Source organism: Symphodus melops (genome assembly GCF_947650265.1).
Source record: "Symphodus melops genome assembly, chromosome: 17".
NCBI classification, from domain to species: domain Eukaryota; kingdom Metazoa; phylum Chordata; class Actinopteri; order Labriformes; family Labridae; genus Symphodus; species Symphodus melops.
Genome location: NC_136707.1, coordinates 22,007,906 through 22,030,714, shown reverse-complemented (window position 1 = coordinate 22,030,714; position 22,809 = coordinate 22,007,906). Strand labels below are relative to the sequence as shown.

At 46.4% G+C, this 22,809-nt stretch overlaps 1 protein-coding gene across 5 annotated transcripts; it reads right to left on the bottom strand.

Moving 5' to 3' along the window:
- Positions 1-367: 367 nt before the first annotated feature.
- Positions 368-22,777, bottom strand: lmtk2 (lemur tyrosine kinase 2). Of its 5 annotated transcripts, none has more exons than XM_079367013.1 (15): positions 22,246-22,777; positions 15,927-16,060; positions 15,645-15,798; positions 15,381-15,457; positions 15,103-15,221; positions 14,846-14,933; positions 10,502-10,632; positions 8,158-8,242; positions 6,752-6,873; positions 6,022-6,171; positions 2,674-5,683; positions 2,113-2,245; positions 1,717-1,966; positions 1,218-1,522; positions 368-1,065 (listed from the first exon to the last, which is right to left on the bottom strand). In XM_079367013.1, exons 1-14 carry the CDS (start codon positions 22,346-22,348, stop codon positions 1,498-1,500), a joined length of 4,581 nt encoding a protein of 1,526 aa, XP_079223139.1. In that variant the 5' UTR covers positions 22,349-22,777; the 3' UTR covers positions 368-1,065; positions 1,218-1,497. The 5 variants fall into 5 exon arrangements, with proteins under 5 accessions (XP_079223139.1, XP_079223138.1, XP_079223140.1 ...); XM_079367012.1 differs by having other exon boundaries at positions 1,224-1,522; XM_079367014.1 differs by having other exon boundaries at positions 1,228-1,522.
- Positions 22,778-22,809: the final 32 nt, after the last annotated feature.

Genomic DNA, 22,809 nt, shown 5'->3' with positions numbered 1-22,809 from the left:
CAAAAAAAAAAACAACAAAGGCAGACAACTCTGTTCATGACGCTGATAAAAGCAGCAGTGTTTTTGATCTAGTAGTGTTTTTTTCTGTGAAGCTTTAAGTCCCTGCACATTACTGAAGAAACACTCGCCTTCCCACGACGCAAACTCAAACTAATCAACAAACTCCATTGCACATTTGTTCACAAACAGCTTATTACATTTCTTCATTCTGACATTTAAAAATAAAATCTACAACTTTTGATTTTTTTTTTTTTTAAACACAATCTTATAAAATTGTGATTTGAAATTTAGTAGTGATCATAAATGGAACAGTGCGGCTGTTTTTTGTCTTTTTTTGTTTTGTTTGTACAGCATCACAGGCACTGTGATGACACTCGGTGACTAAACCATCCAAACCACTTCCTGCACATTTCAGAGCATTCGATGAAGCGTTACACGTTGGACATTCAGCTGCTCGTCACCTCTGTCAGGATGAAGAAAGGAGCCTTTAACCGCACACAGCGTTCTTACGGAGACGTCTCAAACATATGAAACTACGTTCTGCAGATGTTCCCTCATAAAGACGGGGAACATTCAGTGAGTCACCTTCGCAGAGGAGAGATCTTTAAAAGTCGTACGATCATCCTATGCATGGAGTTCTCTTCCTTAACATCGACCCTTCTTTTTCAAAAGATGCTACAGAAGGAAAAAAAACACTCGGAGCTCCTCTCCGACAAGGAGACAGCACGGGTAGTGCATGACAAAGAAAGAAAACACACTCTTCCATAAAAAGGCAACCACAGGAATAAACGGAACATGACGGAGGAAAACGAACGATGGCGGAGCAAAGAGTGCGGATCTGCTGTGATGAAGGAGAGGATTCCTGTTCAGCCCGTCGAGTTCAGTCCAAAACTTATAAAGTTAAGTTTGTTTGTTTTTTTTTGGTGATGCAGAAGTCCTGGAAACGGAGTGCACTTGGACACATAATGAAAAGAAGCATCCAATCACCTGGAATGCATTTGATAAGTCTTTAAAGCAAACATTTAGAAGTTTGTTTTTTTTCTGCCGACGTGGAATTGCACTGAACTGAGACCACACACACACACACACACACACACACACACACACACACACACACACACACACACACACACACACACACACACACACACACACACACACACACACACACACACACACACACACACACACACACACACACACACACACACACACACACACACACACACACACACACACACACACACACACACACACACGGATGGAGATGTGATGTGGCTCACTCAGAACCCCCAGGGGGGCGCTGGGCCTGCTCTGTCCTTTTAATCACCACTTCTCTTCCGGCCATGTCTACGTAGGTTAGGAAGTGTTGTGCCTGAGAGAAGCATCCGCGGTTCGCCCCACTGACCGCCTCATCTGTCCTCATTCAGCCGAGTCCAAAAAAAGTGCGAGTAAAAGTTTTCAATAGTGTGATGGAAGTCCCGTTCATTCATCAGGCTAGTCCTTCTCTCCGTCTTCACTGCTTCCTGAGGGAACAAAAGACGAGGAAGAAAGTTCAGACATGAGCTTATAAAAGGAACGACATAAACACACGTGACCCAATCTCAAACCTGACCTGGCTGGAAACATTTCCTGCATTACCCAAAGCAGTACATTTAAAAACCTGTCCCTCCTCTAATCCTGTGTCCCGTCGTCACACACGCCTGCCTGCTTCACTTGCCTCCTTGCTCGATGTCCGAGTCGGTGAGGTGCGTGAGCGAGAAGCTGGCGATGCTGGCCGGTGAGATGGAGAAGCGGGAGTAGTTGGAGGAGCCGGCCCAGCTGGGCTCCAGGACCGTGCCGGGCGGAGAGGTGAAGCGGGACGCTGCAGAGGACGTTGTGGTCTTTGATGCGGCGCTTTTGTCCGTCTTGGGCAGGAAGGCGGGCGACGGCGAGGAGAAGTCGTCGTCCCACTCAAATCCGCCACCTGTAGAGATGAAATGAATGAGTGGGGACATGTGTGTGTGTGTGTGTGTGTGTATGTGTGTGTGTGTGTGTGTGTGTGTGTATGTGTGTGTGTGTGTGTGTGTGTGTGAGAAGTGTTGATGAGTGGAGCGTGTCTGACAGTCGTACCTTCTTCATCTGTGGAGCTCTCAGAGTTGGTGAAGCGGTTCATGTAGCTGGAGCTGGACACCGGGCTGCTGAGCTCCGGTGTCTGACTGTTGGAGCCCGACGAGTGCTCGCCCAGTTCCTTGGTGGGCGTCTCCTAAAAAGGCAACGAGTCGGACGTTAAACAGAAAATGACAAAAAAAAAACCAAATATGTCGCCCTCACAACAACAAGTGCAAATTCAATCCCCGCCCCCTGACCCCCCCATCCTGTGTGACCGCCGGCGTTCCCCTGTGCATGCCAGAACATAAATCCTCAGAGATCATTTCATGTATTGGGAACGCTACATCCCGTTTTTTTTTCATAGGCTAAAAGCATAAAAATAATGATATACTTGATGTCTTCTTACAATGTTAATAGTCACATAAAGTTAATTTAATGTGCAGTCTACTTTACACATCTGGAGCTTGAACATGTTTTTGGTGTTTTGAGGAAAAGACCACAGTGACCAGCTGCAGCAGTTTCTTAAAGACATTGTGACATGTTTTGCATATTTTTTAAAGGTTCACTGAAAGGCTTCTTTACCTGGTCGAACAGGTAGACGGTGACATCATCAAAGAAGGACACGGCTCTCCTGGAGTTATCTGCACTGAAGCGAGCAGGGGGCGATGACGCCTCGGGGTTCAGCGTGCTCGGCTTTAACAAGCTCTTCAGGTTCTTGGCCACGCTGTCGTCCGAGATGATAACCGGCACCGGATGGACGCCGTCGTCCTCGCTGTCCGAGCTGGAGCTGCGGAGCTGGTACGCACGCATGTCGTCGTCCGAGTCATCGCTGTTCTCGTCTTCCTCGTCTGCGTCCACGCCGTCCTCCTGTGCGTCCGGAGCGACGCCGTCCCGCCTCCCCAGGTAACGGCCCTCCATGTCTGGCTCTTTTATTTTGTGACCATCGCTTGCGTATGTCCTGGTTAGTTTGGCGTGGACTGCGTTGGATGGGGCAGCAGGAGGAAGAGGAGACGAGGTTTCTTCGGATGGATCTCGTTCCTTTGGGGACGTGACGTCCGGCTGCTTCCCGTCTTCAACGTGATTGTTCAAAGACTCTGCAGCATCACTCTCAGGTTTCTCTGTGATGTTAAAATCTGCTTCTGTTGTCACGCCTCCAACACGCTCGTCAGGCGTTTGTCCATTAGACAACGCTTCGGCAGGGATCAAGGAATCTTCATCTCTCTTTGTGTTCACTAACAGAGCTGGACCCTCGCTGACCCGATCGCCTGAGTTCCTCAGCCAGGCTGCTTCAACAGAACCTCCAGCGAGCGTGTCCTCCGACTTCTTCTCGGGCTCTGATTCGTTGTCAGAGAAGTAGGCGGAGTCCCTGTAGTTACTCCCCATGAGAGGTTCCTCAGCAGCAGCAGCAGCTTCCCGCTCCTCGTGTGGATCCTCGACGGGAGCGTCCGGCACGCCCTCGACTTCAGAGATGACGATCTCGGGTGGAACCAGACGCGTCGCTGATGCCGACTCTTCCGTCTCCTCCTCCTCTTTGGCGACACTCAAGCCATTTTTTACAGGCGATTGTTCTTGGACGTTAGGCTGAGAGTTCCACTCGGGAGACTCCAGGTTCTCAGTCTCGTACCCGCTGTCGGATATCTTGTACGGAGGCTGGAGTTTGTGTTGGGCGATTTGAGCATTTAGATCTTCTCCTTCGGCTAACCTGTGGATGTCCAGAGAGTCTAAAGAGTCTGGGGTCTCGACGGAGTTTTCTACGGTGGGTAGAGTGGTGGACATGCTGTCCTCCAGTAAACTGTCCTGACTGATCTGGTCCAAAGACGGACCGGAGACCAACAGAGAGGACCTGCCAAGAGGACGCCCATTAGTGTCCATAAAGGACTCCTCGTGATCGGAGAGGGTGGTCTCCAGTTCTATGTCGGCATCCTCAGTAAGTTCACTCAACAGGTCGTTGCTCATTAGGTCTTCATTGTGCCCGTTGTCTGTGGACAATTCGTGGACTTGCAAGGTTTCCGACAGTTCCGTTTCTGAGGGCTGAAGATGATCGTGTGAGGTTGCAAAGTCTTCTTCAAGGCTGGGGATTTTGGCATCTGTGCACAACGAGTCTGTAGTGGCACTTCGAGAGAACGCAGGGGTGTGGAAATCAGTTTGACTGACGGTCACCTCCAACCTCTCTGAGGTAGAATCAAAACCAGAGTCTAGACCTCTGTCATAAGACTGCAAGAGACCAAAGTCCTCAGTGGAAGAACTGTTTCTAACCGGCAGCTGGATGCTCGTGTTATCTTCTGCGACCACAGTAATGGAAGGCACCAGTGTTTGATTTCCTGCCAGAGACGGACACGACTCGTCCAAGCTCGCACTCGGAGACTCTAAAAGTTCCTCTCGAGAAGATGTGCTACTTGTCGCAGGTTTCAGATAATTGTCCGGTATGGTTAAGCTGCATAAACTGTCGAGGTTGTCCCAGGAGCGCATTCTGAACGAGTCCTCTGGTTCGTGGGCGACGCCGGGTAAAAGAAAGTTCTCCTGTGGACTTGAGAAACCAGATCCCTCTTTCATCAGGTTGTTGTCTTTAAGAAACAAAAAGTTGTCGGCGAGCTTTTCAGTGTTCAGAAACCTGCTCACATCTGTGTTTCTCTCCTCCTCCGCTTCCACAGAACACGCAGGGTGAGCGGCTTCTGAACTACCCCCAAAAAAAGAATCCACATGGCTTTTCTCTGAACCCACCGCCTGGACTTCCAATAAGGCGGCGTCACGGAAAGGGTTCCCGTTTCTCTCTGGGAGCTCCATAAAGCTCTGTCCCCAGGAAGGAGAGTCCCCCTGCTTGGAGCCACTTTCAGTGAAGATGTTGGTGTGGTACGGACTGTCGTTCTCCAGAGATGACCAGATGTGGCTGTCTGGTAAATAAGAGTCCTTGGAGTCAATGCTCTGGTGGAAAAAATCTGCATCGGTACTGGACTCATCCAGACGGACGTCTTGGAGGACTACAAAGTCTTGCCGGCCCGAGCTGAAGTCCAAGTCTTGCCCTCGGCTGCATTCTCCTCCAACAGTGCTCTCTCCTTGTTCTTCCAGTTGAATGTAATATTCATTCCCGTTCGTGGGCTTCTGTACATCGAACACTGGTACGATCCCCTGGATTCCCGACTGAGCGTTCCCACCTCCTGTGTGCTCTGCTCTGGCTACAGAGTCGGGGAAGTGTGCCTGGATGTCTTCGCTGGAAACGGGGAAGAACATGCTGTGGTAGTTGAGCGTGGTGTCCATGCTGGAGCGTACGTGGTTGCCTTCGTAGTGGTCGTGCTTGGCCGCCTCCCACACGTACTCGAAGCTGAGGCCTTTGCTCGTTTCTGTGACGGTGAGAACTTCGTCAATCTCCTGGCGCAGGGCGTCGTCCGCGAACTGATCCAAGATGGGGAAGGAGGAGTGGCTGACGGTGGTCTGGCGTGTGGAGGGGTTCGGCTTGAGAGCGTCCCAGCGTTGCTCGAAATCTTCTTCTATGTCCTTCTGGCCTTGCATGCGCAGGTAGGTGAGCAGACGGTGTACTTCCTCTGCCGTCGCCCGCTTGTCTGGAGACAGCCAGCAGAACTGCAGGACCTCGTACCTGCAGACATTTTAAAACAAGATATACGTGTGTTAACACTGATCACCCTGGACGGCTGGTACAAACCTGAATTAGTGCAAATTCATTCAATGACACAGCTGAGACGCTCCGAAACTCATTTATAACGCTAACTTTAGAAACCATCTATTTCTATTTATAAGTGTTACAGTCGTACACGATCATCAAAGCATTTTTATGATGTGTTAGCATCAAGCTAACAAACTCTGATCCAACTGCGCTCGCTCAGAGAATAATCAACACCTGCCACTGCTCTCGACACACGTTCAGAAAAGCGTCTCTGTGGCGTTTTGCTCTAATAGACACGTCACGAGACTCACCATCTGTCAGAATAAGGGAGCTCCAGCTGCGGCTTAAAGAGCTTCACTTGTTGATCCTTGATGACGTGATTGAGAACCTCTCGGTCGGACAGATGTGGATACGGCTGAGCGGCGTTCTCAAAGAGCTCCCACAGTGTGACACCCAAAGCCCTGCGGACGAGAAAGAATTTAAGGAAAAAAATCTTACACACCCCCAGTTTAGAAAATGAGCTTTAAACTTCATCATTTATTCACTCAACAAAAAACAAACTCATGATTCATGAACCAAATATGAACACTTTACAAAAAGATAGACACGTCAACATCTTTATTATTATGACTCTATTGTTGTTTTGAAAGGAGTCGGGCTCGTCTAATTACAGCTACCTTACATATCCTCTGTAATTTATGAGCAGAGAGCATTCGGTCACATAAAGGAGGGGCTGCTCAGAATTTACAGTGTGCAGAGATGCTCAGTTGGTGCAGTGTCAAGTTTCCTTTTACTCTCTTCTGGAAATAATCCAGATCGTTGGTTATTTATGAGCTCTGGAATTAGCAGTAAGGGCTTCATTTCTCAGCAAGCGGCTGCAGATGTACGGTTTATTTGGGGTCCACTACACATACATATGATGTTTTTATACTTGCTCAGGAGAGTCATTTCAGTCCTCTCACAGGCATTGTGATGTCTGTGTTTTGAACGCTGCCCTCTAGTGTCCTCTCGTGTGCCGAGGAGTTGTAAACCGGTACCTACCACACATTGCTGGGCTTGGACGGCTCCATAGTGATCACACCCCCGTGTCGCTCGCCCACCAGTTCAGGAGCCAACCAGCGGAGGGGTGCAAACACATCATCCTCCGTGATGATGTAATCCTCCTGTAACAATAAAGTTAGTCATTTAAATCAGTCACACTGAGTATTTGCAACTTTCACAAACTGCAGCTCTCCTGATATTTAAACGCCACCTCGGCAGAATAAGAATAAGGTTGATTTGCTCCGACTGAAGCAGTGCAACTCTTCCTTAGCCTCTCCCTTTCTTTACAGAAATAGATTGGCTGGATGACCTTATCTTATGAGTATTAAATTCAGACAGCCGAACTGACAGATCAGCAGTATTGAGGGAATGCAGCAGACTCAACTTCCCGAGGACATGTGCAGCGCTTCAAGTTACAGGAGAGGGCGGTTTGAATTGTTCAGTGAAATACTGAATCAATCAGATGCTAACACCTGCGCGGCATGTGACAATAAATAAAGGTTTATATCCTGCCAGGTCATCCGAGGCTGGGAGACAAAGATAGATGTCTTCAGTTGAGCTGTTGCACAATAGTAGTCGTTGTTGTTCGCCAACTTCAGAGGGAACCGTTTTCTTATTTTCAGGCTTCATTTTAAAGATTTTTTTTTTTTTAAGGCTTTTTGCCTTTGATTTAAAAGGACAGCTGAAGAGACACAGATAAATATGCATCAGAGATTCACGGCTGGGGATCGTCCTGATGTGAACGAAGCCTCGAGGCCTGCAGCTTCCATATATGGGGCGCCCCAGATCTACCTACGGAGCACAACTGGCACCCCAAACGACCCGCTTGTTCACAGCTAAAGCTTTCCTGACAGGCTCCTCTTCGGCCAATCAGAGGGACTCTTAACAGGCCATATTCTAACAAGAGCTTTGGCTCCTCCCATTTCTACTAAACCTCCCAAAAAGTGGTCTCTAAATGAACACATCAGGAGAAACGAAGAGTAAAGGCTTTCAGTGGCTGTTTCATCTTCAAAGCCGGGACTAAGCTTCACGTCTTTGTTAGTCATTTTGTTCTCTTACTGCTCGGGGACCTCGAATGTCAAAGACAAGCCCAGAGGGACTGGATGTGCAGCGTGTGCAGGAAGTGGCTCATTGACACCCAACAGAGACACAGACCCATGAGAAGTCTTCATCCGGCTTCTATTCACATCTCGCACGGTTTAAGATTTTAAATCAGACTATGAATCCTCAACTGTTCTGACTGATAGCATCAACGCCTCAAAGCTTTGATTGGATTCTGTGCATGTCATTGTTGATGTGTACAGTAAGCAAACAAGTCTGATGTTCTGTATCTGTGTGCAACAAGCTCCCAGTGTCGACAAAGACATCCGAAGGAGAAAATATCTGAAACTGAGGTCTCAGCTCACTTTGTATCTGTAGGGTCCAATTCCATAGTCTCCCACTTTGACAGTAAGATCTGCAGTCAGGTAGCAGTTCCTCAGAGCCAAGTCACTATGGGGGGAAAAAGAGAGAGAGAGAGAGGAATCAGCATGACACTTAGAGATGGCTTTATTAGAACAGGCTCATAAAGGATGAAATCAGGGACTGATTGTGAAGCAGGATGGGCGGGAGGTGTTCAGCTTTTCCCCCCCCGTTAATCTTCATTCTGTACATTGAATTACTGCAGAGATCAGTGTTATCCACAAAGTTCTCTTTGATCTGATCCTGGAGCTAAAGAGCTAAAGATGACCTCATAAGAATCGAGTGGAAGGGAGTTGGGCAATGATCTTGAATGACTTTGGCAACTATAGGAAATTCTTCTTCTGTCATTTGCCCCTGCTCCTCACAACAAGGGGCTATTCCTGACTCGTGCATACAGCAGAGGGATAACATTTCAGGAGGGGAGACACAGGCTCTGCAGGGCTGCCAGGAGAGGGCGTCGGAAGCCGAGGACGTCTCTGCACATAAAGACATGTGGGTCGATCTTTCTCAAGAGAACGGAGCGGCAGGCTTTGGTTTCCTGTGAGCCTCGCGGCATTCCCTACGCACAAGTTTCAAGTCCCCTTAACCCGCCTAGCGACAATCTCTGCTGACGCCGGTGTTCCTGTGTGTACACGGCCGGCTACTGTCAGAGCCTCTGAAACCTCTGCAAGATAGATGGTGATTTATTTTTGACTCTCCTGTCTCCCCCTGTCCGCTGCGTTTGGCTCAAAGCCTGACATACAGTAACATAGCAGTAATGAAATGGGTCCAGTATCTTCACCCTACAAGGCTAACACCAGCACTCCTATAACATGCAGAGTGAGGTGGAATATCTGAAGGCACCTTCAACACTTTCAAGATCTGCGACATCAACCGACAAGTACAGTTTAAAAAGATAAATCAGTCGATCTTTCTTCAAAACAGAAAAAAAAAAAAAAAAAAACATGACTTTTATTCAATAACGTCTTTGCACTCAGTTTAGCAGCCTCCTGTGATAACATCTGATTCCAGAGGAAATTTAACATTGTTATTACTCGAGAAAAGTATCCCACAGTGACTTTTAAATTGAAGTGTAGTAAACGCTTGAGAGGCTTATTGCCAAGCTTGAGAGCTTAGCATCTTTGTCGGTTTCCCTATGAAAGAAGTAATTCACCAAATCTCTTTGTATTTCACTTTTGGGGACTCATTTAAGAGCTGAAGTCAGCTCAGGAGAAAGAAAGAAACTTCCTTCTCCAGTTTCACGTCCCTCACACACTCTGAGGTTTCAGCTCTGGATATCAGCCACGGCGGCGCTGGCCAGGAGGGTTTTGTGTCTGTGGCAGCGAGCAGTCAATCACCTCCGCTCCACTTCTACCTGCTGCTCTCACAAGCGTCTACTTTCTGTCTCCCTTTTTGACATGTTTGTGGCCTTGAATATTTTGAAGACTTGAAACTTAATTAGTCCACATGAAGGCGAGCGAGTACAACTCCCATTAAGTTGTAGCGAGGATTAAAACACGACTCCTATTATTGGCCTATCCTTTTACACGCAAAGAGCAGAATCATCATATCCCTGTGGCCGCGGACAGCTGACACTGTGGCAATGCATGCGAGCTGTGTAATTGGAACCCTCTGAGCTTATTCTGAGCATGCAAAATAGAGCTGATGAGCGGCGCATCGTATGTTCCCCCCGAGCCACACGTTCCCGACACCCCCTGTCCCCTGCAGGCGGCCCACAGCCTGACATCCTGCACTCCCAGGGGGTAAAAATGAAAATGAAATGCAGCCTCTGCTGTACAAACCTTTTTTGGAGAACACTGGCACTCCTGAGGCTGGTTGGACACTGAGCACTCAAGTTAAACTAACTGTTGACCTAACTTTTTACATTCATGGTTTATGAGGCTCACGACCACATATTTTTACAAGTCACATTACAAAGCAGGAGAGAAATGACAAAACATAAAATCAGAGCATGACACGTGTGCTACAATTCTTTGATCCAAAATATTAAGGAACAATCAAGGAACTATTTTTTGCCTTGAGAACCGTGATATTAAAATTTAGAGATTTATCTTTTCAGTCGTCACTTGACATCAAAATTCTGTCCAAATGAAAATCCCTCGACTGCACGAGACAATGTTGAAAAAGGTACAAATGTGAAGCATGAGAGAGAAAGTGTAAATACAACTTTCCTTGTTCTTCTTGTCTGTTGTCTCTTAGAATGACAGCTCTGTCCTAAACGTTTCACTGTCTGACTGTTAAGAAAAGTTCAGCAGGTCTAAAACCTCTGTGCTCGTCATGAAGTGCTACCTGTGCAAGAAGTTGTGTTTGTGGAGGTGAGTGACACCGGCAGCGATTTCACAAGCCATCCTCTGCAGTTGCAGCAACTCAGCATTTCTAAAGACCCAGTCCTGCTGGGAAAGGTAGCCCCGCAAGTCGCCCTGTGAAGACACAAACAAGCAGACGACACACACATTTAACGGAGCACTGACGTCAAAACATAAACATTTATGAAGGCAGGAAACGATTTGGTTGTTTTACAGCAGCTGTGGAGATTTAAGAGTCGGTCAAATGCACTGTGCAGAGATGACCACACGGGGGCAGCAGACTCTCCTGTTCCTGTCTCAGCACTTCTCACTGCTGATGTGCGAGAGCACCAAATAAGGGTAACGCTGTTTGGTGGACCTCGATGCTGTGTCACAGAGATTTATAAATAAAAGAGTCCAGCTCAGGTCAGTGAAGTAAACTGCGTGTGCATCCAGCTGAGTGTCCGAGCTCAGTGAGAGAGGAGGACAAGGTGTCCCAAGACCCACAAACGTTGAGTTTACCTTTGACAGCCCCGCAGAATAAACTCACAGGTGTAAACACGAGCGTACTCACTTTGAATAAAGCTCGGCGTCACCACTACCACTGATATCAGACCAACAGGGGTCTCTGTGTTTAGACTGAGGAACTCTAAATGTGAGCCAGGGTCAACAAAGAGGGTCTCAGCTGTGTGGCGCTGGGAGGGAATTTCAGTGGACACATGTAGTGACCATTCACCAACAAGTCACAGAACAGATCACGGGGGAGAAAATGTTCGTGAGCAAAACTTTTCTGATCGTCCACAAAAATCCGTCCAGTGTTTCAAACAGTGCTGGAGTGAAGGGGATTCCTGCTGAGCCGGCCGAACCGAGGGTCTCCTGAGGAATGGGTTATTAAGAACATACTGTACACACACACGCCACACACACACGCAGAGCTAACTACTCTCATAATATATGAGCCGCTTTGTTGGAAATGTCAACTCAAATGCGGTTACTGAGCATTGGAGTCTGTGTGTTTACAAAGGCTTTATTATCCCCGAGCCATCCCACTACAAGCAGCTTAGACCCGTCGTCTTACGTAAGCGACTTGGTGTGCTTGGTCCATGTTTGCACACACACACACACACACACACACACACACACACACACACACTAACACACACACGCTAACACAAAGTGGCGCACAAAAACAGCTCTGAGAACCAGCGTTCACAGAAGAGCTATATCCAATGTATGGTAAGTGACACCCCTCTGCCTGTCTGCATCTGTGGAGCCTCCGCAGCAGGTGATTAGGTCTGGGGGAGGGGAGGGGGGGGTGAGGGAGAGGGGGGCCCGGGGGGGGACGGCCCATCGCTGTTAATGAAACGACATTAACTGTGAACAGCCAAAACAATTAGGCCGCGTGTGAAACCCACAAATAAACAAGAGCGTGCAGAGTTCCCAGTGCACACGTTACATTCTGGCTCGCTCATCGTTTGATGAGTTGTGTAAGAAAGAAGAAAGAAAAAAAAAAAAAAAAAAAAGATTTTAAACAAAATAAACTTTTAGAAGCAGCAGATTTCACAGATATGTTCAGCTTATTTCAAGTAAGAACAGAGACAGAGTAAAGCACAGTTTGATCAAATTTCGCCTCAGCAACTTCTACAGCACGACTTCATAAAGAAGCCATGGTGACAGCCACATAAAGAGCACTTCCATATTTGTGCGAGAATTGTCGCTTTAGCAGTCGCTATAAATGCACGAGATCAACAAGTTTGGAAAGCTGAACGTCAGCTGGCTTACACCCAAGAGCTCATAGCAGAGAGGGCCTGCCTGCCGTCCTGGCCGGGCACCAGGCAGGACATCCATGCATTAGAGGCTGTCACTCACGCTCTGGTATGTGACATTCTGCAGCCCCTCTACCAGTTGCTTGATGTATTTTGATGTCTAAAAATGCTTTGAGTCAGGGTTACCCGGCACGGCTGATATGGGACAGAAAAACCAGCATCAATCACCGGGCTGTCAGAGGGGACGTCACAGTACGTTAGCTTTTTGGGATTCATCTCGTCCACTGTGCAGCTGCAGTGTCCCATTTCACGTTTCGACATCTACGAGTTGATCGACGTGGCCTGGAGTAATAAAGAGGCCACAGACGAGTTGTCTTTGACTTGAAATCTGATGTGAGAGCAGCCACAGTTATCGTGAAGTCTCATGCAAATACTGAAAGATTGTCCCACTTCGATGAGGGGCTTAAAACAGTCTCTATGCAGCGCCGGATAATGAGCATAGACATCACTCAGTTGTGTTTCCCCTCACACATTATCACCTCCAACACAGCGGACCAGTTCTTCTCCACACTATCCTGCCTAATAAGCGGTGCACACATGTGATAAGTCATTCACCTTGACTCATTTCCATGTCCTGTCAGAGGGGACGTTAGAGCTGGCTGGGAAAGACCACAATGCCAGGACAGCAGCTGACAATACCCAAGCCAAACAAAGTCATGTGATCTGTGGATGGCGAGCCAAACTGGACTGTGAAGGAAATACTTCTAAGTTCGGACTAATGGCAGGCAAGGTGGCGGTGAAGATTCTCAAATAAATCTGCATCAATGAAAGTGCACATAACAAAACGAGCCTCAACATCCACCAGGCTGCGTGCTGCACATATGAACACAAAGTACTGCTGATTAATAAAATCCACGAAAACAAACCTGATTAAAAAAATACATCCTGGAGTCAAACAGGAAGTAGATTACACTCATTTACTGCTGCCAGAGTAGGACACCTGATCAACAGTGTCCTCACATGGGGATGAAAGATATACGGATTGTAAACTTGATGATTGTTAACACTCGGTTGTATTTTAGTTGATCGTAAAGTTCACTGTGACTTGGCGTGACCCGACTTTGCGTGTTGTCTGCCAATACCTCTCCACAGTGTGTCCAGGTTGTGGTCACGTCACATGACTATAGAAGCTCAAAGTTCAGTCCGTAGGATCCAGATGAGTCAGAGCTGTCCATCCGTTTGAGGCTGGACATTGAAACATTATCAGCTGGCTGCTCTGTTTCACTGAACGGCAGAAATAGTCATTCTTAAATTCAGTCGGTTTGTTTTTAACTGTATGTATTCATGGACTCTATTTCCTGTGGAGAGACATAAGGTGATCCTTCGGCTTCTGGTAAACAAACGTGTAGTATGATAACTGGTGTTGTAGAAGAAGAAGTCAGTCTTGGTCTTAAGAGCGGTCTGGAGACCACAGAATGGAAAGCATTTTCACTCGGTCATGTCTTGACCTCAGACTGGGCGGACTTTAATAAAGACCAGTCCAGAGCACTGACAGGCTCCTTTCACGTCATGAATGAGATTAGGAGGATAACGCCTCTTCCTACAACACGAACAAATAACTCGATTTTTATTACAGCAATAATCTTCCTTGTGACCCCCCGCAGAAAGATGAGGATTTCTCTGTGAAGCTGATTGGTCAACTGAAGCCGTCTAAACTCTTACCCTGGTCAACATATCCAGAATAATTATAACAGAAGCCTCTAATGTTCAGTCAACATCTCTTCGACTGAGTGGAAGTTTTTAGTAACGTGTCGGATGTTCGACTTTAGATCAGACAATCATGTAAACAAGGTGGCGCAACATTTCCATCTCCTTGCACTGGTCATTGCGCAGCTCATGAGGTTCTTTAGGTGCAGCTTGGTTTGCTTCAGAGTTCAGACCGAACTTGACTGTCTCCTCATTCACATGGTGCTACCCGTAAAAATGCACGAACACAGCAACTGGTGGAGCGGACAGCAGGAGGAGCGTAAATGGAGCCTGTTTCTTTACTGGGTGAGGTGGGAATGTGAGAAGTCCCAGGCTTAGACCTGCTATGTGACTTCAGCAGGTGAAAGGGGAGCAGATGGGGGGGGGGGGGGGGGGAGGGGGGGGGCTCTCAGCAGCCAGGGTCCGGCCCACCCAAGCTAGATAGAGAAACAGTGAATAAATCAGCTGCCGTGATGAAGTCTGACTCACTTCAATCTGTGCAGATGAAGAGGCGGGTTCATGTGGGACTGAGACAGTAGGATCCCAGTCCAGATGGTAACAGGGCAGGTCAGCTCAGCATGCCTGCTGGACAGCATTTAAAGGGGTCTCGCCCTATGAACGTGTGAGCTTCACAGACTGAAGACTTCCTTCATTGAGAAATCTCAGAAATAGCTGGTTTCAAAGTGAAGAAGTGCAGAAACAGTAAACTAACTCTGAACCCTTCACAACGTAGCACAACACAGGGCACATAAAGCCTGCAGATTGACATTACATCAATGTCGAACCAATTCAAGATATTCCAAAAGAAACCTTCAGTCGAGCATTTGGTCACTCACCATTTCACAGTACTCGAAGACGAGCAAGAAGGGAATGGCCTCCACACACTGACCCAGGCACTGCAGGATGTTTGGATGCTGCAGGACTCTGTTTCAACACAATGACATGAAGCCCGTCAATAAGTCATTGTGTGCATCACTTTGGTGTGATCCTCGGTGAGATTCCAGTCTCATGCAATGTGTCAGAGGAAAGGTAGAGGGTGCTGCAGATACGACAGTGACCTTCTGTCCACAGTGTGGAGGTGTGTGAGCTTTACCTGTACGGATCTCCCTGCTGCAGGAAGTCATTTTGCTCCTTGGCACTTGCACTAGCCTTTAACTCCTTCACCACCACCCGGGCTCCACCTGGATCGGTGTAGATCTCACTCAGTAGGACCTGATCATCAATGACAACATGTTAGGCTTTCACGTTACACAGAAAATACCATCGATAAGCTCTCTACTTGAAGGTGGAAAAGATCATATGTGATAAACAAACCACTGAGCTGAGGATTCACATCGTTACAGACTTCAGTAATGAAGTAACTGATCTCACCTGACCGAACCAGCCGTTGCCGATCTCCTGGATGTAACTCAGACTGTGACGTGCTACCTGGAAACCTGCGGGTCCTTCTGTGAAACAAACAACCAATTTTAGACTGATTTAAAAACAATTCCCAAAATCATCAATAAATAAATATATCAAGACAGAAAACTACACTGCAACTAAAAGACGATTGGTTCGCGTGTTTGGAGCGAAGCCTTGAAGAGACGTGTTTTGTCTCCGAATGAATCTGTTTATGACGGGTGCGTGTCTGACCTGCGATGCGGGAAGGAGGTTGGAGGTGTGGGGGTCCGGGCAGGGCCACAGGGGACACAGCGAGGGTATAAACCTCGGCTGGTGACTGCATAGAAGGCGTGTCCTCCGCCGGTGGAGTGAAGTCAATCTCATCCTCGAAGTGGTCCTCGAACTCCTAGATCATGAAGAAGAGAGCGAGCTGAAAACATGCAACACAACACAGCTCCGCGGTGCACATGACAGAGACTGTCCTTTACTATTGTTGCCCACTCTGTAGTCATGGGGGGGGGGGGGGACTCTCACCTTGAAGTTAATCTCTCTCTCTTTGCAGCAGCTCACACAGTTCACCAACGCCACCACCAAGGCCACGAGCGCCGTCAGTGACACCACGAGGGACAGGTAGAGTGTTGTAGACAAGGGGTCCCCTGTGCTTCCAACTGAAAACAGACAAAAGATTCAAACTATGTGTCATCACTCATGGTCCTGTGTTAAATATGTCCCAGAGAACAAGAGAAGGAAGGCAGACTGCACTGCTGCAGGTATAAACAGAAGTGTGTTTGAGTAACACACACGGCACACCAGGGATGTGCTGGCTCTTCTTCTTCTAAATCCACCCACAACAAAGGTGAGCTTCATATTCTAAAATAAACCCTGCACTGCTACAAAGAGGCCAAACTGCAGAGATAGAAATGCCAGCTCATACATCATGCAGGGGAAGACGTGCGACTCTTCTCATCGTTAAAAGAGTCCAAGTCAGGATTTTTACGGTTTGCATTTTTCTGCAAACGTGATGTGACAATAGTTGAGACTTCTTCCAGCACACGGCACAGCCTTCATCTCTCATCAGGCGTCCAGAGAGACAGCTGCGGGGGTTTCCACTCGCTTGCTGATGGTGCAGCAGCGGTGACAGCAGGTGAGGCTCCGTGCCGGGCCGGCGAAGATGCTGCTGGCCCTGCACTCTGAGTGCGAGGGCTGACAGCAGCCTTACCATCCGCCCTCTGCAGCGCTCAGCTGATGCTGAGCAGCATTTACACACAGCAGCTTTATGTTTGACTGCCACTGATTTCACACTACGCACTGCCTCATAACAAAACACACCGACGTTAAGAGGAGTGTTAACAGTGTGCTCCTGTAATAAAGAGTGTTTCAGTAAAGGAAACATAAGTGAATATCAGTCACGGTATATTCAAACAGTGAGGTTGACTGTCCTGTCTAAAAAGATGTTGTCAAAGGATGCCATGTGCATCGACTTAGTGTCACACCTTTTACATACTGACAGACAGACGTGTCTTTGTTGGCATTTATTGTGAGCCTGTCGACTTTGGCAGCCCCACCTCGTCTCCTCGCGTCTGAAATGTCACTGCTCATCTGACAGGTATGAGTGCGGGAGTGTCGTACACTCTGCTGTGTGTGAGCGAACAGTCCAGAGATGTTCAGGTCACATGCACGTGACGCTCGAATGTGTTGTATTGTAAATATCTCTTAATCTGACTAATAAGTCAGAAATTGGCTTCTTCTGGCATGAGGTGACTGTGAGTGCGTGCACTGAGGGAACAGAGAGTTTTTTCGGAAGCTCTGCCCCTCTGTTCTCCCTCCTGTGTTTATTCTGTCTCCCACTGGTCGTAGCTTGTCAGGTACATCCTGTCTGCTGGAGGGAGATCCAACACCTACAGAGTCTCCTTCTGCTGAGCTACAAAGTCCCAACAGATGAAACGCATCCAGACTACAAACTGACTCCTTTCACACCGCCACATGAGAGGAAATTAGAAAATAGAGTGTGACTGCAGCACCAACAGTCTGAGCCCTCTGGAAGAAAAGAGAAAGCAATATGTCAACACTGAGCTGGATGAATCACTGCTTCTCCTGATGAACCACCAACCCAAAAAGGACAGCTTATCCAAACGCTTCATCGTTTGTCTCTTTGGTCATTTTAGTCCTGCGATGTCAGAATGATAGATTTTTGCAGAACCTCCATATGTCTATTTGTTAATATTCTTAATATTTACTGTTTAGTTTTAACAAGTAAACAATGCTTTTAAACCTATCCAAACAGAAAGGCTTTGATCAATGGCCGCACCGTGATCGCTTAAGTTGGCCAAACCAAGCATCAATAAAGTCGTTGAGCAGATACCGTGCGAGTAAGTAATCAGGCATTAAGTCCTGCCTTCCTGCAGTTCATTAATAAAATATGGCCTTGAAATAAGCCTGATGTAGGAGCCTGTCAGACATCATGCTGAGCACACAAGGAGCCGTCATACAGCGCAGTCTGTCAGCCTGTGAGGAGGAGAGCAGCAGCATCACTTCATCTTCCACAGGAGGAACAGAGAGCGTCTCCGACACTTCACCGAGCGATCAACCACAGACACAGACCTGACTGTCCATCCTGGTCTCTTCACCACGTATACTGAAGAGCCTCCATGTTTTAACACAGCGCCCGGCATTTAGTCAAAATATAAGGAGATATGAGTCTGCAGACGTCCATTCTGTGCTAAAGACTGACACAGGGAGCGTCTTGGGTGAAATATTGATGAGAAGAGGAATGAAAGATTAAACAGGTCTATAGTCAGGACACAGGCCCGCTGGATGGAGCTCCAAATGCAGATGTTTACTTACTAATGTTAAAGTGTTTCCTACCTCGCAATCCATCGAGAGCATCAAGGGAGAGGTGGTAAGCCTCACCTGCTCTTACGTGGGCTACTGAAGGTTACCCATAATACCTTTGCAGGTCAGTTGTAACTGGGGAATGAGAGTGTACTACTACACAGAATCAGCTTAACATGCTTGAACAAAAGCCACAGACTACACGATAGCTTTAATCGTTAAAGCTCATTGTAAGTCTAACCATACACTTAACACTTGACACAGTCTATGGATGAGTGAAAGCACAACTGAGGAGCATTCTTAGCTTAAGGAAGGGGAAATAATTAGACGGATTATTTAAAAACATTCAGCGTTCGCTGTTTGAAAGTGACAACATAAACATTATCTCCCCAGAAGCACCACAGGTCAGCGCTTTCATCAAAAGCAGTCGTAGTAGTAGTAGTCGTACTAGTAGGCTTTATTGTCAAATATGCTCCATGTTAAACATACAGCACAAAGGAAATTACATTCCCCTCAAACCACAGTGCAAACCTGCAGTGCATTAAAAAAAGCACTAAAGAATAACAATAAACATGAGCATTAAATTAAAAAAAAGCAATAAAAAATAGCAATACTATAAAAATAACAAAGAACAAACCACAGAAAGGAACTTGGCAAACAGAAATACTGCAAATATAGGTGATCTACTTTCCGAGTTGGATGCTTTTAGGCTCTTTATGGCCACTCTGCAACTAGAAGCTGGAGAGACTCAGACAAGACAACAATATCTTCAAGAAGGGTTAAATATGACTGATCATGACAGAAAGCTCATTACAAACCAAACTGGAGCCAGACAGATGTCAAATATGTCATAAGGGCCTTTACAGCTTATTAAATGAGTATATGTGCCTGACTGCAGCAACGCTGTTCAGACACTTTCAGCTGGCTTAAACACATTGCAAATTTAGCTTTGCAAAAAAGCTGAAATGAAAAAACATTTGGCTGCAGTGGGAGCAGTGGTCTTGATTCAAACACCACCTGTCTGTTTCAGCAGAGCAACAGGGCTCCAGGAAGAGCAGGACACCCAGTGAGAGTGCAGCAGAAGTCAGACTGTAACAGAACAGGAGCTGGGTCAAAGCAGCTCCACATGGGATCAGTCCCGCTCATTTAGACATTAACTGAGTCATGGGTTCATATTATGACTTGGCAAGCCCCCACCAAATGACTCAACTGGTTTTTGGGACCAATACGGCAGGGAGCTGCCAGGTCTTATTTTGGTTCCACTGCATATTTTAGCAGGCATTCACGCAGAGGGGGGAGCTGACCCATTTTTGCAGACTTTACCCACCGGCGTGCACAACAGTGCATGTCTGTACTTTCAGCTGCAAACAGGATGAAAGATGGCATTGTCTGGCTGACATGTTTGGGATCGGCTAAGATGTTTCCGCCTGCACTGCAGTGACTGACGCCTCATCGATCAAATAAGGCACACAGGGATCTGAAGCAGCTGATACTTGTGAAGAATTGTGTTGTCATTTTTCAAAAATTAAAAACATGTGCAGTGAAGGGAGCATGACAACTAGAGGAAAGACGCTGTGGTTGGAGCCTTGGCCCGTGACGACAGCATAAAGCACGGCTGGTTAGTATGACACAGTGTGAAAAAAAGATTAGAGAACCATGGTGTATTACCCACGATCTGTTATGCTAATGAAGCAGAATCCCCTTCAGTATGGAGAGGTTGTCACTGACTCACTGAGCAAGCAATGTATAGAAAGGTCACGGCCAATGTCGACTTCGATTTGCCATCCGAAGATGTCAACGTCCCCTGGCTGTTAATAAAGTTATCAGTTCAAATGTGTAAACGGAGCACATGGTACTTGAAGGCAGAGCAAACGACTTTTCAGGTCAACGTTGATGTCTGATCTCAGCCTCATGCAAGCCTTAAAAGAAGTTCAAACGTGATGCTCTTATTGCAGCAGTTAACAAAGTGTCTATGTGGGACAAGGATCAGGTCGCAGAGTAATAAAAGCCTTTATAAAAAAAATTTAAAAAAAAAATAAAAAATAAAAATCGAGCAAATATTGCAAAATCTGTTTCCTGTTTGTTTTTTAATGATTTGGAAAATGGTGTCATCACTAATCATTGACTTGTGCAGATAAGCTTGGAATGTGTTACTGTTAAACATTACCGACACACTGCAAACAGATCATCTCATCTGTCAGTCAGGAAGCAGGCCGGCCCAGAGAGGCATCGACGACTCAGCCTTGCAGAGAAGGCAACACAAAGTAGGAAAGGCTCCGCAAGAGTTTCCTCGTTTCTAAACGGTTGCATGATGTTCATAATGTCAAGTGTAATTCTTCTGATACAGATACAACACTTAAAGGCCAGAATATCTGCATCCATACACACCCATCTAACACAGCAAATCACTCCTAAAAATAATCCTGCTACACTAAATAAACCCATCCTCACTTCTCTAGCTGCAGTGCTACCATGGGATGTTTGAAAGCAATAAAGAATCACTGATTTCAATGAATTCACCTCATGCATTACACCAGAACTCAAGATCACATATCTGTTCATTAGAAATGAAGTTTGTTTTTCACTCTACCAGGGATCTGATCAACACCCGGATTGTACCGTACAAAGTGTCAAAGTGGTAAATATGGTTTTAAAATATCTGCAGGAATGATGAAAAATATCTGAAAAAGCTTTAAATGTAAAATGTGGTAAAGAAAACCATAAGTACTCTGTTGATCTGTTAACACTTTAACTAAAATGGACAAACAAAAATCTAAACCGCTTTAAATGTCTTCATCAATATAAGATTTAATTGTTTGGCACCAGTTTCCTGTGTTTAATAAATCTAGAGATGCACAGAGATTGTGCAAATCACGGCTGATATTTTGGCTAAATGTAAAGGCCAATGTTTTTGCAATGACTTATTTTTGGTGTAAAACTCTTTCAGGTGAGAAAATGTCTCACCTGAAAGGGGTCCATGGCCGACAAACGTTTGAGACCCCCCTGGGTGAGAGGTCCTGAATGTCAGGTCCAATTCATTTTCGTCTAATTGCCCAACCCTAGCCAATACCAATGTTTAACCAACACATTGATGCCTCCCAAATAAACAGGTTCTGCAGGAAAGGAACCAGGACAAAACATAGACCACATTACTCTCGGTCAGAGGTCTCCAACAGGTTGCACACGGACAGGTTTCCAGCAGCTCGCCTATCGGTTTGCTAATTGTGTAAAAAAATCATTTCAATGACAGTAAACACACCTGTTCCCATTATTCTGTGTAAAGTAGTCATATTTTCTTGAACTCTGATGTTGATTTTCAGTGACAAATCCGACTATGTGGCACAATAAGTTAATGTTTTGTTTTTTATTTTCTTGGACCTTGATTTGAATTTAAGATATTTTGCTCTCATTTATTGAAATTTTCAGCTGATGTGTGCTGTGTAAATGTAAGCGATGTGATGCAGGTAGCTCTTTGCTCCTTTCATTTGTTCAAAGTATCTCTCAGGTACAGAAAGGTTGGAGAGCCCTGCTCTTGGTGCACTTCATAGAACAATGAGAAACAGTTTAACATGCTGGCAGGCCTCTATCCACATCAGTGATCCATAAACATAGTTAAATGTCAGTGGCCTGACATTGAACACCTCTGTACCTGTACTTTAAACAGAAAGTTGTATATTAACCAAGTCATGCCGACTGTTACCTAGGAACTGGTTTATGTTTTGTTAAACTACACCTGCTGATGAGTGTTTCCTGAGTACTGAAACATGTTTGGAGGTGTTATCTTTCAAAAAGTATGACATTAAGATTCACCAGGACTTTGTTCAATATGAAGAGGGGGGGGGGGGGAAATGAAGTATCGACACATTGACGGTTAGCAGGAAATGAATCCAGGTAGTTGTTTGTGTTGTTAGCTTTTTAGCTTCTGAATAGCCACACCTACACAAGAAGCAAATATTAGCTCATCTTGCTAAGACGAGCAGTTTGGCAGTGCTTTAACAAACACGACGCCGGGCTGTCTCACCTGATTTATGGGGGTAGAGAAGAGGGGCTCCTTCACACAGACTGAACACCGACAGCAGAATCCCTCCGACCAGCAACAAAACACATCCACGGCAGCTCTTCATTCTGCTAGCTTAGCTAACTAAATGCTAGCTATGAGGTATCGTCGTCCTAAGCAGTGACTTGGTGATTTAATATTAAATTGAGTATGTTAACCATTGATGATTATCACGTTTATAGGTAGCGTAGTCGACACAAAAACACATTTTCTGCCAGTTTATCATTAGCGACTTTTCTGTTAGCTCGCGTTCAGGTTAGCCTAGCCATGCTAACAGTTTCAGCTGACGACAGCAAACACCTCAACGGTCATTTAACGTGCCGTCGTCCACGCAGACCAGAGCGGCGGTTACCTTTCACGAGCTCATCGTGCTCACCCCCTGTTTACCTCTCAATTAACATAACTACATGATAGTGATCGATAGCCTTGAGTATCAAGAAACACCTCTCCTCCAAAGCGCCATGTTCCTGGTTAACGTCACATCACGGAATGAGGCGTAACAAAAAGGGACATGATTGACAAGTAGAT